The sequence below is a fragment of the Balaenoptera musculus genome, chromosome 19, assembly GCF_009873245.2.
Source record: "Balaenoptera musculus isolate JJ_BM4_2016_0621 chromosome 19, mBalMus1.pri.v3, whole genome shotgun sequence".
NCBI classification, from domain to species: Eukaryota; Metazoa; Chordata; class Mammalia; order Artiodactyla; family Balaenopteridae; genus Balaenoptera; species Balaenoptera musculus.
Window position 1 is genome coordinate 6,162,799 of NC_045803.1, and position 14,393 is coordinate 6,177,191.

The following is a 14,393-nucleotide window of genomic DNA, read 5'->3' on the forward strand; positions in this document are numbered from 1 at the left end:
CCAGCAGCAGGGCCAGTCCTAGGTTCTGTGGAGCCTGACATTTATACAAATGTTGAGATCCCCCCTTAGAACAAAAAATGTCACTGAATACAATACAAACGTGGCACCCAAGTACAAAATGGGACACCCATGTCACCTGTTTGGCCCTAAAGTGCTTTTAGGAACTGAGAACAAAGACCAAATCTTATAGCAAAAGATGCTCCCATATGTCCTATGGGATCAGAAAATTCCAGGTGTTCTAGGAGCTGTGAGTCAGGAACTGTGGGTGAAGACCAAATATACATATTTCTTAAAGGTCACATATCGTAGGCACACATCTTAGTTTCTTTTCAAATAAGAAAACATATTTCATCAATCATAAAAGCTAAAATGCTCCAAACCAAAAGATAAGTCAATTCAGAAAAATTACAGACTACTTTTCTTAATAGTAAGGCACACCTGTGTGTCACACCTGTGTTACACCTGTTCCCCACACTTTTGGGCTGATTCTTTATAGGAGAATTATCTTGTATATTAATAAATATTAATACTAATAATATTATTAATTATAAGCATGTTATATATAAAATAGAATGGAAAGAAGAGACATTATTTCCACTGGCACAATTGATGGAAATTTCTTTTTATTTTTATAGTTTAAGAAACTAAAAAATAGATGTATTTCTATATAAATGTAAAAGAAAGTTTCTTTCAATCCCACAGCTTGTTACTGGAGTGTCTAAAATGTTTACCATCATTGTCAAATTTGGGAAACCTTTATGAAATGTCTTCTCTAGAGAGCAGTAAGTTTACAGGTTATTTCCACATGTGGCTTGAGCCCTTCTTGGGGGTTTTTTAAAAAGGCAGTGCAGAGTGAGGGGTCCTGAATTATGCTTCTCTGTGTGGTCTAGCCTTTCGGGGTGCCCATTGAATGGGGCAAGGGTCTCCCTTTACCCACCCCTCCCCGCCCTGTTTTTCGTGGGCCTGTGCTCCACGGCTGGTCCCACAAGACCCTTAGATCCATGAAGACCAACACCCCCGTTTGCCATGTTTTGAAAACCCTTCAGAGTAAAGGAGCTTTTAATGCTCAGCTTTCCTTCCTGGGTTCCACCTTATACTGTGTTTGGGTCTGGAAACTTCCTTCCTGCCCGAACGTGAATGGTTTTGAGAAAATTTTCAATATTCTTTTCCAGAATGTTCAGTGTTTCTCAGCCGCAGGGTGGGTCCCGCCGGATGAGCAGGGCTAGACCCCGTTTCTCTTTTCTGGTTGCACTGGCCCCCTCGGCGATCCCACTGTGGACGTGAACATCGTTTGGAAGGTGATCATTTCAGAGCCACATGCGGTGAAACGTCTCCGACACTGGGGGCCTCAGGATCTTCCCCTGCAGCGTAGGGCGGGGGGAGAGGGTGGGACAGCGTGACTTCTCGGTCCCCACCTCACCCCTACGTCCTGTGGCGTCCAAGTTCCCCTTCTGTGCTGGGCCAAAGCTGTCTCTCTGTCACCCACTGGCTTCCGGTTGGGGCTTCCCCGGTCGCTCCCCACATTCGCGGCGCCTCCTTCCCTGACGGAGGCACTTGCACCCGGGCTCTGCGCTGGCGGACGCGGACATGGTGGCCCTGCTCCTGCTGCCCCTGCTGTTGCTGCCCCTGCTGTGGGGGGGTGAGTGGGCCGAGGGGGGAGGGGCGGCAAGGGTGGGGGAGGGGCTGCAGCTGCAGCGGAGCCTCTGTGTCCCCCAGGGTCCCTGCAGGACGACCAAGGGTACGAGCTCCGAGTGCAGGAATCAGTGACGGTGCAGGCGTGCCTGGGCGTCCACGTGCCCTTCTCCTTCTCCTACCCTCGGAGGTCGTGGCCCTTCTCTGGTGAACCTGTCATCTATTGGTTCCGGGAAGGGGACAACATACACCGCAGTGATCCTGTGGCCACAAACAACCCAGGGGGACAAGTGAAGCCAGAGACCCAGGGCCGATTCCACCTCCTCCGGGACCCCAGGAAAAAGAACTGGTCCCTGAACATCAGAGATGCCAGGATGAGCGACACAGGAGTTTACTTCTTCCGAGTGGAGGCAGACGATGTGAAATACAGTTACAGAGATAAGAAGCTGAATTTGCAGGTGACAGGTATGGCAGGGGCCCAGGAGAGGACCCTGGGACGTGGAGACTCCCGTATTAGAACAGGAACAGGACACAGGACCCCTGCCTGCTCCAGGTCTCGGGGTTTAGGGGTTCAGAAGAGACACAGGACCTGGGGTGAGCTGTGGCTCTGAGGCACTGGTCCCTCTCAGGGTCACACTCTGGGCCCCCATGCCCCTGGGGCCCAGGCACCTCCCTCTGTCCTCCTCAGCCCCAACAGAGAAACCTGACATCCGTTTTCTGGAGGCTCTGGAGTCCGGCCGCCCCACAAACCTGACCTGCCGCCTGTCTCTAGTCTGTGATGGGGGAAGAGCTTTCTCATTCTCCTGGGCGGGGGATGCCCTTGACGCCGTGGACCCAGAGACCCTCCACTCCTCGGTGCTGACCTTCACCCCGAGGCGCCAGGACCATGGCACCAACCTCACCTGTCGTGTGGAACTCCAAGGAGATCAAGTGACCATGGAGAGAACCATCCGGCTCAATGTCTCCTGTGAGTTTGGAGGGGGGCTGGGTCCCTGAGGGCATCGGCTGTGTGTGTGTGTGTGTGTGTGTGTGTGTGTGTGTGTGTGTAGAGGGCAGGGATGGAACGAGGGCCAGCTCACTCTTTTATGGATCTGAGCGTTAGGAGCTGAGGTGGGGAGAGGCCATGAAGGGCAGCCATCCCCGCTCCCTGGTTTCCTTCCTTGGGTGCTGGGTCAGTTTCCATCCCACTCCTCACCTCTGAAGCAAGGCCATATCTTTCCATCCTAGATGCTCCGTGGAACCTCAGCGTCAACCTGTGCTTCAGAAATGTCACAGGTAGGAAAGGACCGCTCTTCTCCAGGGCTGGGTCCAGCTCCTGGGACCACCTCCAAGCAGAGAGGGTGGGATTAGGGCTTGAATGCCATCACGTATGGGAAGAGCAAGGATAAAAATCACCACCCTCCCTCCCCCACCTCCCAGGCACTAGTCCACACACAGGTTCAATACACATATACACATACACACACATACATATATACATGCACATACACACATATATACATGCACATACACACATATATACATGCACATACACACATATCCAATCCACATCTCTACACATACACACAGACACATACAGAAATGCACATACACACATGCACATGCAATACACACACACACATGCACCTACACACGCATGGACATACACACACAGGCCACACACACATACGCACTCACGCACTCTGGTCAAAGCCCATTTCGCTTCACCACGGTTCTGCTCTGTGGCTTTCCTCCACAGAAGCCTCCTGAGGCCCATTTCCTGGTGCCTTCACTGCATCAGCTTCCCAAGGCTTGAGGCTCTCTGTGCTCTTTCCACCAAGCAGCCCGGGCACGTCCCACTGAGACACTGAGCCTCCCCTGAAGATACGAGGCCCGGACACGTTGGGTCAAGCTCCTTCGGGTGTGAGGGTCCAGCCTGGGAAGCCACACCGAAGCAAGCTAGCGGGCCAGGGGAGGAGAAGGAGAGGCCAACTAGATCCTGGGAGGGCGGGAGGGATGAGACCTCGGCGTCCGCGAGCTCTCGCTGCACTTTCCCCCAAAGCCCTCAAGGCTCTGCAGAACAGGGCCTCGGCTCTTCTCATCTCGGAGAGCCCGGCGCTGCGGCTGCTGTGTGTGGCTGACAGCAACCCCCCCGCACGGCTGGGCTGGTTCCGGGCGTCCCCAGCCCTGAATGCCACCCGCATCTCCAGCACCAAGATCCTGGAGCTGCCAGGCTTAGGCGCTGCAGAAGGAGAATTCACCTGCCGAGCTCAGAACCCTCTGGGCTCTCAAAATACCTCTGTGAGCCTCTCCGTGGTCTGTGAGTGTGGGGACCCCTGGGGGCAGGACACTTGGGCCCAGGTGAGGGGAGAGGCACCGCTGACCCTTCTCCTTCCTCTGGACAGACCCCCCGCAGCTGCTGGGACCCTCCTGCTCCCTGGAGGATGAGGGTCTGCATTGCAGCTGCTCCTGCCGAGCCCAGCCGGTCCCCTCCCTGCGCTGGCGGCTGGGGGAGGGGCTGCTGGAGGGGAATTTCAGCAACGCCTCCTTCAAGGTCACCTCCAGCTCAGCTGGGCCCTGGGCCAACAGCTCCCTGAGCCTCAGCGAGGGGCTCAGCTCTGGCCTCAGACTCAGCTGCGAGGCCCAGAACGTCCACGGGGCCCAGAGCGCCACTGTCCTGCTGCTTCCAGGTCAGGGGGCCTGTTGGGGACAGAGGCTTAGGGGGAAAGGAGTTAAGGTCCTAGAAGACGATGCCTGGTGGGAGCGGGGCTGGGGCCTGGACGGAAGGCGGTTGCTCGGGCAGGCTTCTCCATCTCAGACCTGAAGGGCTTCTCCAGCAAGTTCCGCAAGGAGGTGGGAAGGCAAGAGACTGACTCCCGGGAGTGAGCTCATCTCACAGCCCTCTCCTCTGCAGGGAAACCGGCATCCCTGACCGGAGTGCTTGGTGGGGCCCTTGCAGGTGCTGGTGCCATGGTCCTGCTGTCACTGTGCTTGTGCCTTATCTTCTTTTGCATGTAAGCCTGTGTTCTTGGGGAGGCATACAGGGAGATGTGTGGTAGGCAGTCCAGAGAAAGGTCACTTAATCCCAGAAAGGCAGAGCTGAGTAGACTAGATCCAGAGGGGGTCTTTTTTTTTTGCAGGGGGTGGGGAATGGGTAACAGCCTTCGTGAGATAGAATTCCCATACATTTAAGGTGTACAATTCATTGGCTTTTAGTCTATTCAGAGTTGTGTGTCCATCACCGTGATTTTGATAGAACTTTTTCATTAGCCCATGAAATGAAACCAAAAGGAAACCCACACCCCTTGTCATCCCATCCGATCCGTCCCCTGCCCTAGACAACCACTAATCTGTTTTCAGTCCCTCTATTCTGGACATTTCATATAAGTGGAATCATAAAATACGTGGTCCCTTGTGACTGACTTCTTTCGCTTAGCGTGATGTTTTCAAGGTTCGTGCACGTTCTGGCATGTGTCAGTACTTCGTTCCTTTTTATTTCCAAATAATGTTCCCTTGTATGAATGGAGCACATTTCTACTCATCCGTTCATCCACTGATGGACATTTGGGTTGTTTCCACTTTTTGGTTATCATTTGCCAATAATAATAACATTCATGTGCAAGTTTTCATGTGTAAGTGGGGTGTTTAGTGATGGAAATTCAGTCTTGGCCAAGGTCCTGGTCATCCAAGAGGTTGAAGCACTCACTTGCACGTCAGAAAGGCCTCCGAGTCCGGTTCCAGGGTCCGGATGCCTCAGTTGTCTTACCAGGGAGTGGGGACAGCCTGCTTACCTTTGCCCGAGCCGTCCTGGCTGCAGTTTCTTCTCTTCTCTTACATTGTTTTCTTAGAGTGAAAGCCCGCAGAAAGCAGGCAGCCAGGAGACCAGAGGGCGTGGATGGTGAAGACCCCGTCATGGGTACCGTCGCCTGGGTGAGTGACGTGGGCGTCTTCTCCTGCAGTGGGAGCCCTGGGCATGTCCACTCGGTGGCCAGACTGAGCTCCTCAGTATTTCCTGCTCCTCCCTGGTCTTCACTATCAATGTGTATCTCTTCACAGTGACACCTACCTGTACTGGGGTGTCATCTGTCTGTGTGCCGAGAATTATCTTTATTCTCTCAGTAGGTGCAGCAGTGAGTGAAATGTAATGACTTATTTGATTGATTTTATATTCTTCCAATTTGCTAAGCTCTCCTGTTAGTTCTAATAATTTGTATATAGACTTTTTTTTTTTTTTTGGCCACGTCGTGTGGCATGACATGCAGGATCTTAGTTCCCTGACCAGGGATCGAACCCGTGCCCCCTGCAGTGGAAGGGCAGAGTCTTAACCACTGGACTGCCAGGGAAGTCCCAACATAGAAGTATTTTTAATGGATTTTTGCAATCTAAGAAATATTACAGGTTGGTCTTGGGTGCCACTCAGAATCTTTGAGGATTTCAAATTCAATGATCATATTATCTGCAAAATAATAACAGCTTATTTCTTCCCTTTGATCCTAACTAAGCATTTCCTTCTTTTTTCTTGTCTTAATATCCTGGCTAAGATTCCAAACCCGAATAGAAGTGGTGATCATGGGTATCCTATATTACTCCTGGCTTTGAAGGAAAGGCACCCACTATTCCATTTAAGTTTAACCAATCCATTTAAGTTGGTTTTTGCTGTAGGTTTTTGTTTTGTTTTTTAGTGTAGATAACCTAAACTTCATCAGGGTAAGGAAGTTCTTTTCTATCACTAAATAACTTTAAGTTTTTATCATACATCTCAGTTGAACTTTTCAGATACATCTAGTAATATGATTTTCCCCCCAATCTGTTACCAATGGTGAGTGAAACAGTTAAAGATTTTTGTAACATGAAACTATTCTAGCATTCCTGAGAAAAGACCAAATTGTTCAGTGTGTGTGTGGGTTTTTTTGTTTGTTTTTTTTGTTTTTTTTACACCCTAGTAGATTCAGTTTGCTAATCTTTTGTTGAGCACTTTTGCACATATATGCAAGAGTAAAATGGACCTCTTGTATTCCTTTCTCTCCGTGTTGTTTGCTTGAGTATCAAGATAATATTGAGGAATTGGAAAATATTCCCATTTTTTCTATTATCTGAGAGTGTGTAAAACTGAAATGACCCGTTTCTTGAATGATTAATGTGTCGCTCGTATAACCACCTGCGCCTCCTCTTGTCTTTATGTGCAGTTTTCCTAATTCAGTCATTTTATATGTCCGTTAGTGAGCTTTTCTTTCCCTAAAAATTTGTTCATTTAACCTAAGCTTTATAATTTTTTGACAAAAGGTTATGGGTAGTAGTCTCTTAATTGCATACTGTTTAATTAGGATTACTTCCCCTTTTACATTCCTGACATCAGTTTTTTGTGACTTTTTTTTTTTTTGGCCGCTTGGTGCGGCCTGGGGGATCTTAGTTCCCCAACCAGGGATCAAATCTGCAGCTCCTACATTGGGAGCACAGAGTCTTAACCACTGGACTGCCAGGGAAGTCCCTCTTTTTTTTTTTTTCCTAGACAATTCTTGGTAATCGTTTGCCTATTTTTTATTATTAGTTTTAAAAAAACAGCTTTGGGGATTGTTGATTTCTCACTGTATCTTTGTTTTCCATTTTATTTATTTTTATTCTTATTTCCTTAGCACCTCCCTTTGACTTGCTTTGGTTTATTCCAATGTTCTTTCACTATGTTTTTAAGCTGGATACTTAGCTTATTAATATATAGCACACTTCTTTCATTATAAAAGTATTTTTGGATAAATTTCTCTCAGAATACGACTTTAATTTCATTCCACACATTTTGAAATGTGTTATTTTAAGATCATTCAGTTCTAAATATTGCTAAAACCCTATTGTGATTTCTTTCTGGAATCTTAAATTATTGGGGATTTAAAAAAAATTCCAAATGTATGGGGATTTTAAAACATCTTTCCATCCTTAAATTCTAACTAAATTGAGTTTTTTCTCAGAGTGCATGGTTTTTATGATACCTATTTTTTAAATTTGTTGAGACTTGATCTGTGGCCTGGTATGTGATGAATGTTTGTAAATATTTCCTATATGCTTCAGAAAAAAATATATTTCCTATTTCATAAGTTCCAGGTAAGATGAGTAGGCCAGTGTGTTAACTGTATTGTTCAAATCCAAATCCATATCTTTCCTAATAGGTCTTCCTGACCTATCAATATTTGAAATCTTACATTATGATAGTTTACTTGTCAATTTTTCCCTGGAGTTCTATCAAATATATTTCTTATAATTGATGTATTTTTAAATTAAAACTGTATATTTTAGAAGTATTGTATCTTAGTGAATTGAACATTTTATCACACTTAATCACATGTAGTGATCGTCTTTGTGCCTACTGATACTTTTTGTTTTAAAGTCTATTTGGTTAGATCTTAAAACAGATAACACCAATTTGTCATTGGTCAGTTTGAAAGGATTTCTCCATCGTTTCCTCTCCCCGCCCCCCTCCAACATTTTATTTATGCTTTGGCAGTGATTCTTTTAAATAGTATATAACCAGGTTTTAAAAAATCCAATTTGACATCCTCTGTTGGGTTCACTCTATTTGTATTTATTGTGGTTATTGATACATGTGGATTTCTTTGTACTATTTTACCTCTTTCTTCTGTTTGGTTCCATTTTTTTTCAATATTTCATTTTCTCCTTTCTTATTTAAAAATTTAATATCTCTGTCTTACACCTAACAAAAAGAACTCGAGTGCTTTTATATCTATTGGTTTCCCCTCTGTCCACCTTCTACTGTAATGTTGGTTATTTTTCTAGATCTCCAGTTTTCATTCTGGGTAATTATGAACACACTTAACATTTTTCCATTCTCTGGTCTTTAAAAAATATATATACAGGTACACATTTTCCTGAGGTATTTGAGCACCTTTGTATCCTATATTTCTTGCGTGTGGTTTCTTAGTTTTTTTTTTTTTTTTTTTTTTTTGTTTCTTAGTTTTGTTATTTTTATTTGAATTCTTTTTATTTGAATTCTTCCTCCCAACATGTTCTCATTTGGGTTTTCCTGTATTAAGACTTGTGTCTGAAAATATTTTTATGCCCCTACAGTTGAATTTCATTTGGCAGGATATTAATTCCAGGATCAAGGTGATTTCGCTTCAATGCTTTGAACACTTTATTCATTGTTTCTTGTACCCAGTATCGCTGTTAGAAATCTTAGGTCTCGCACATTGGTAGGTAATCCACTCATTCTCCCTGGAAAGGTTTATACGTTTCTCCGTGGTTTTGATATTCTTAAGAATACTCTGTTTGGATGTGGGCTTTTCCTTGTCTGTTTTCTTGTGTTTTGGGGGTCCTTTGAGCTGAAGTGGTTCATTTTTTCTTTAATTCTGGCAATTTTATCTCCACTATTTTTGTCCAACTATTTCTTCTTCTTTTAATTTCCTTTTTACCTCATTTGGGGACTGTTGGGATTTCCCTGGCGGTCCAGTGGTTAAGACTCCATGCTTCCAATGCAGGGGCGGAGGGTTGGATCCCTGGTTGGGGAACTAAGATCCCACATGCCATGTGGCGTGGCCAAAAAAAAGCATATCATTTGGGGACTATTATAATCTGAGTTGAGATTTTCTATTTCTGTCCTCTATCTATTGTAACTTTTCTTTTCTTTTCTTTTTTTTTAAAAAATATTTATTTTGGCTGTGCCAGGTTCTAGTTGCAGCACGCATGCGGGATCTAGTTCCCCGAAGAGGGATTGAACCCTGGCCCCCTTAATTGGGAGCACGGAGTCTTACCTACTGGACCACCAGGGAAGTCCCAACTATTCTTTTCATATGTTGTGTTCTTCATCCTTCCCTACTTCCTTCTAGGGGAGACGTCAAAGGCCCTTCCAGCTCACTGACGTGCCTTCAGTTGTATTCATTCTGTTCTTCATTCCGCCATTGGGTTCTTCCTATTCTATTTTTCAGACATAATATTTCCACTTTTTACAGAACTGCATACACATTTCCTTCTCACATAATTTACGTGATTACATGACTTCTTGTTTTACATTTTATGTACATAATTTCTGATGTATATAATTTCCTTTTTTTCCTCGCAGTTTTGAGATATATTTGACATACAGCACTGTATAAGTTTAAGGTGTACAGAATAATGATTTGACTCACATACATCATGAAATGATTAGCACAGTACGTTTAGCAGACATCCATCATCTCATATAGATACAAAATTAAAGAAATAGAAAAAATTTTTCCTTGTGATGAGAACTCAGGATTTACTCACTTAATAACTTTCATATATAACATAGAGCAGTGTCAATTATAATCATCCTGTTGTACATTACATTTCTAGTACTTATTTATCTTATAACTGGAAGTTTGTACCTTTTGACCACTGTCATCCAATTCCCCCTCCCCCAGTCTCCCACCTCTGATCACCACAAATCTGATCTCTTTTTCTATGAGTTTGCTTGTTTGTTCATTTTTGAAGTATAATTGACCGACAACACTATGTTAGTTCCTGTTACACAACATAGTGATTCAATATTTCTGTATGTTTCAAAATGATCACCATGATGTCTAGTTACAATATGTCACCGTACAAAGATATTGCAGAGTTATTGACTGATGTACCTAATTTCTTATTCTCACTTTCATGATGGTAATATCATCACTCACTTCTCTTAGTGCATTTAGCGTGCTTAGTTTAAACCCTTGATCAAAGTGTTCTAATGCTTGTGCTTTGGAGGTACAGGAAGTTCCCAGGTTCCGTTGGTTTGTTTTCCTTCCGGGACATTTACACTCCACAGGTGTCCAGTCCTGTGAGCTGGGAGGGCATATTCCCCTGGAGATGTTAGTTACTCTGTCTGGAGTATTGATTGGGTGAAGGTGAAGGGCAGATGATAGTCTGTGTCAGCTCAAAGGAGCAACGGGGACCAGCCCCAGGGTGGAGCTCCCCCAGGCACCAAAACCACTGCCCATCATTCCCACTTCCTGTCCCCGCAAGAAAGCAGCTTAAGTCACCCCTTTGCCTTCTGACCCTCAGAGAGAAGGAGCTTTGGGCAGGGACTCTTCAGGGATTTTGATCCACTAGACTCTGGAGTTTGGAAAGGAGAAAATGATGACAAAAATCCCAAAGGCCAGTGAGGCTCCACCTCTGCTTTCCTTCTCTTCACTCCAGGGAAACTACGGTGCTTATCCAGCACTTACCTCTGGGCACCTGCATATCACTGCCCTGTCCATGCTCTCTGAATTCTGCAGGCAATGATTGTCCCAAGGCAAGAGTAGAAGAGAGAAAGGAGCAGAATTCAAGCACATTTGAGGGGAAACATCCTCTCATCAACAAGGCAGATTCCCCAGCCCTGGGCTGCAGCACATCACCTCCCCGACCCCATTTGTTCACATTAGCCTTTACTTCCCCCCAGGGACTTCGGTGTGATCAACTGATTAATCAAGCAATCGACTAATTGATTTATAAAACTTTGTCATCCTGGAGTTCCATCTGTAGTTCTTCTATTGTTGGATCTTGGTGAATAGAGCCAGTGGCATGTGTGAATTCACTATCTTGACAGGAACCGTGACAGACAGCTTTGTTTTCCCCATTATTTTACTCTCAACCTTTCTGTAACTTTCATACTGTAGGCAGAATAGTAAAGCGATGAGCTTCATAGGCCCTGGAGTTCAACTTACTGTGTTCAAGTCCTCGATCCAACCACTTCCAAGCTGTGTGACCTTGGACAAGTTAGTTAACCTCTCTGTTTCTTTATTTTCTCTTCTGGAAATGAGACCGTGGATATGGTGGTACCTGTTTCATTGGGTTGTTACGAGAAATGCTTAGAAATGTGCCTAGGTCATGGGGAAATTGCTTACAACTGTTACCTAATGTTACTATTCCCCACTCTAATAAGGAACTGCATGAAGGCAGGTATTTGGGGCTGTTTCAGTTCCTCTTATGTCCTCATTTGCAAGAACGGCACCTAACTCATAGCCAGCACTCGGCAAAGAGGTATTGAATGAAAGAATGCACATATCACTTTCTCCTGTTTATTAATCTGAGCTGCATGTTGCCTTATGATGATCAATTTAATCCCTTCTTAATATATGGTAAGGCTATTATTAATGGACGCACATCCTTATTTCTCCCTCTTTGGCTGCAGTAGCGTCAATACACCTAGCTGCTTTGTCATTTCGTTTTACCTTGCTCATGTCTGATATGGGCAGCTCTGTCTGGGTATTCTATTTTTTTTCTGAGGTCATAAAACCATTTGTTCCTAACGTGGAACTCGTTTTTTTTTTTCTTTCTGAGCTACTTTTGAAGGCTAATGTTGCTTTCAACACACTCTTCTATAGCATGATGATGTAGGGTGTGGGCAGACTTGAGAGAGAAAAGGGAATGGCTTACCAGTGTCTGGGTACCATCTTTGCTGGGAGACTTGGGTCCTGCTTTATTTTCATTTTTGTTTTACGGAGCCCAGGCCCAGGATCCAGAATTGCCATCTCTTTTTAAAAATTATTTATTTATTTATTTTTGGCTGTGTTGGGTCTTCGTTGCTGCGTGCGGGCTTTCTCTAGTTGCGGAGAGTGGGGGCTACTCTTCGTTGTGGTGTGTGGGCTTCTCGTTGCGGTGGCTTCTCTTGTTGCGGAGCACGGGCTCTAGGCATGCATGCTTCAGTAGTTGTGGCACGCAGGCTCAGTAGTTACAGCACACGGGCTCAGTAGTTGTGGCGCACGGACTTAGTTGCTCCGTGGCACGTGGGATCTTCCTGGACCAGGGCTTGAAACTGTGTCCCCTGCATCGGCAGGCGGATTCTTAACCACTGCACCACCACGGAAGCCAGAATTGCCATCTCTTTTCTGGTTTCTGCATAAGCTATCTCACAACACACCGCGAAGTTAGAAATTTCCTTTGTTTACTTGTCTCTAATCCAGTGCTCCTAGCAGACTGTAAGCTGCCTGAGGTCAGGGTCCATGTCTGTTTTCTCACACAGTCCATCTGGCCCCTCGCCCAGGACTTGGCATGGGAGACACTGTCAATAACACAGCAGACCTGGGTTTGAGTCCTGGCTCTGCCATTTACCATATGAGTGACCTGGGCAAGTTACTTTACCTCTCCCCACCTCAGTTTCCCTACCTGTAAAATGGGGATAATGAGAGTATCAATCATACTGGGGCTTTTTGTGAAGGTGAAATACGATTCGTAAGCCCTTGATATGGCCTAATCTGTCTTAGTATTACAAAATTGTAAATGAATGAGTGAATATTTGAGTTCATAGGAAACACGTGTGGAATAAGAAGATGAATGGGGCTTCCCTGGTGGCGCAGTGGTTGAGAATCTGCCTGCCAATGCAGGGGACACAGGTTCAAGCCCTGGTCTGGGAAGATCCCACATGCTGCGGAGCAACTAAGCCCGTGTGCCACAACTACTGAGCCTGCGCATCTGGAGCCTGTGCTCCGCAACAAGAGAGGCTGCAAGAGTGAGAGGCCCGCGCACCGCAATGAAGAGTGGCCCCCGCTCTCCGCAACTAGAGAAAGCCCTCGCACAGAAACGAAGACCCAACACAGCCAAAAATAAATAAATAAATTAATTAATTAAAAAAAAAAAGGAAGATGAATGAATAAATGAATAAATGAATGAATAAATGTCCCATCAAGCTGACTTTCCCTTGGAGGGAAAAGTGCCTGCCTTACTCCTTCTCTGACTCCCTTTTCTCCCCTTTACTCAGGGTTCCAGGCAAAAGCCCTGGCCAGACGGCCCCCCAGACCGGACGTCGTCCCCTGCAGAGGATGCCCTGCCTTCAGGGGAGCAACAGGAGCTCCATTACGCCTCCCTCAGCTTTCACGGGATGAAGTCTTGGGAGCCTTTGGACCAGGAGGCCACCAGCACCACCGAGTACTCAGAGATCAAAACGAGCTAATGAGGACTCGCCCAGAGCTTGGTCCTGGCTGGAGGAATCACAGTCTCTGTGGGGAAGAGGAGAAGTCAGGGACTAGTTGATGAAGCCTTTGTGGCAGTGTTAGCATTAACTACTGTGTGAGTGTCCCCAGGTAGAGCAGAAAGAAGACAGGTGATAGGATTAGAGAGACTTGGGCTCAATCAAATGCAGGTTCCAGCACTTCCTAAGGCATCGTTAGCAAGCAATTCACTTCATCTCTCTGTGTCTCAGTGTTCCGTTCTGTAAATCAGAGATCATGTGTCTTACCTCAAAGTCGTGTGAGAATTAAAGAAAGAACACATAAAAATCAACCAACAGAGGTCCCGTCATGTGGCGTGCGCTTAGTGTCTGCTGGTTTCTCTTCCTTGAACAGAAAGGTCCTCCTGGCAAGTTCTCCTGAGGCTGGGGGTGACGAGTGTTGACCTGAAAAAAATCGACGGCCAAACATTTCTCCAGCAAACATGGGTTTATTCCGCATTACCTGAGCATGGCAACTTGGGGTCTGCAACCATTGTGAGCCATGCGCAAGTGCTGACACAGCAAGGGAAGGAGACTGCTTTTACAGAGGGGCAAAGGAAGTTGGGGGCTAGAGTAAACAAAGAGTCCCTGGCTTTTCATTGGCTGAGTCCTTGCCAGGAAAGAAGAGCAGTCTTTCTTCTTCCTGTTGGGCTCTACTATCATCACAGGGGGTGAGAGCTCCCCCTCTGGTCTCCTGACTCTATTAAATTGAGGCTTCATTTTATTTATTTTTTACAACAGGCACAGAGGAAAGGGTGGCAACTTGTTGATGTCATTCTCCTTCCCAGAACTCTTCGAAGCCTCCCCAGGGAGAGATCAGCCCCTCAGCCTGACATTCGGTTCATAATCTTTATCTCCCTGCCTC

The 14,393-nt window shown here is 45.8% G+C and overlaps 1 protein-coding gene across 1 annotated transcript; it reads left to right on the forward strand.

The window, feature by feature from the left end:
- The first annotated feature begins 1,514 nt into the window (after positions 1–1,514).
- Positions 1,515–13,821, forward strand: SIGLEC5 (sialic acid binding Ig like lectin 5). The gene is made up of 9 exons (XM_036833455.1): positions 1,515–1,639; positions 1,717–2,097; positions 2,321–2,599; positions 2,860–2,907; positions 3,674–3,931; positions 4,017–4,301; positions 4,526–4,625; positions 5,460–5,541; positions 13,301–13,821. Exons 1-9 carry the CDS (start codon positions 1,588–1,590, stop codon positions 13,490–13,492), a joined length of 1,677 nt encoding a protein of 558 aa, XP_036689350.1. The 5' UTR covers positions 1,515–1,587; the 3' UTR covers positions 13,493–13,821.
- The last annotated feature ends 572 nt before the right edge of the window (positions 13,822–14,393 follow it).

Coding starts and splice junctions, on each gene's coding strand:
- SIGLEC5 (XM_036833455.1), top strand. CDS start 1,588: ATGGTGGCCCTGCTCCTGCTGCCCCTGCTGTTGCTGCCCCTGCTGTGG. Junction 1,640..1,716: donor GCTGCCCCTGCTGTGGGGGG/GTGAGTGGGCCG, acceptor TGTGTCCCCCAG/GGTCCCTGCAGGACGACCAA. Junction 5,542..13,300: donor TCATGGGTACCGTCGCCTGG/GTGAGTGACGTG, acceptor CCCTTTACTCAG/GGTTCCAGGCAAAAGCCCTG.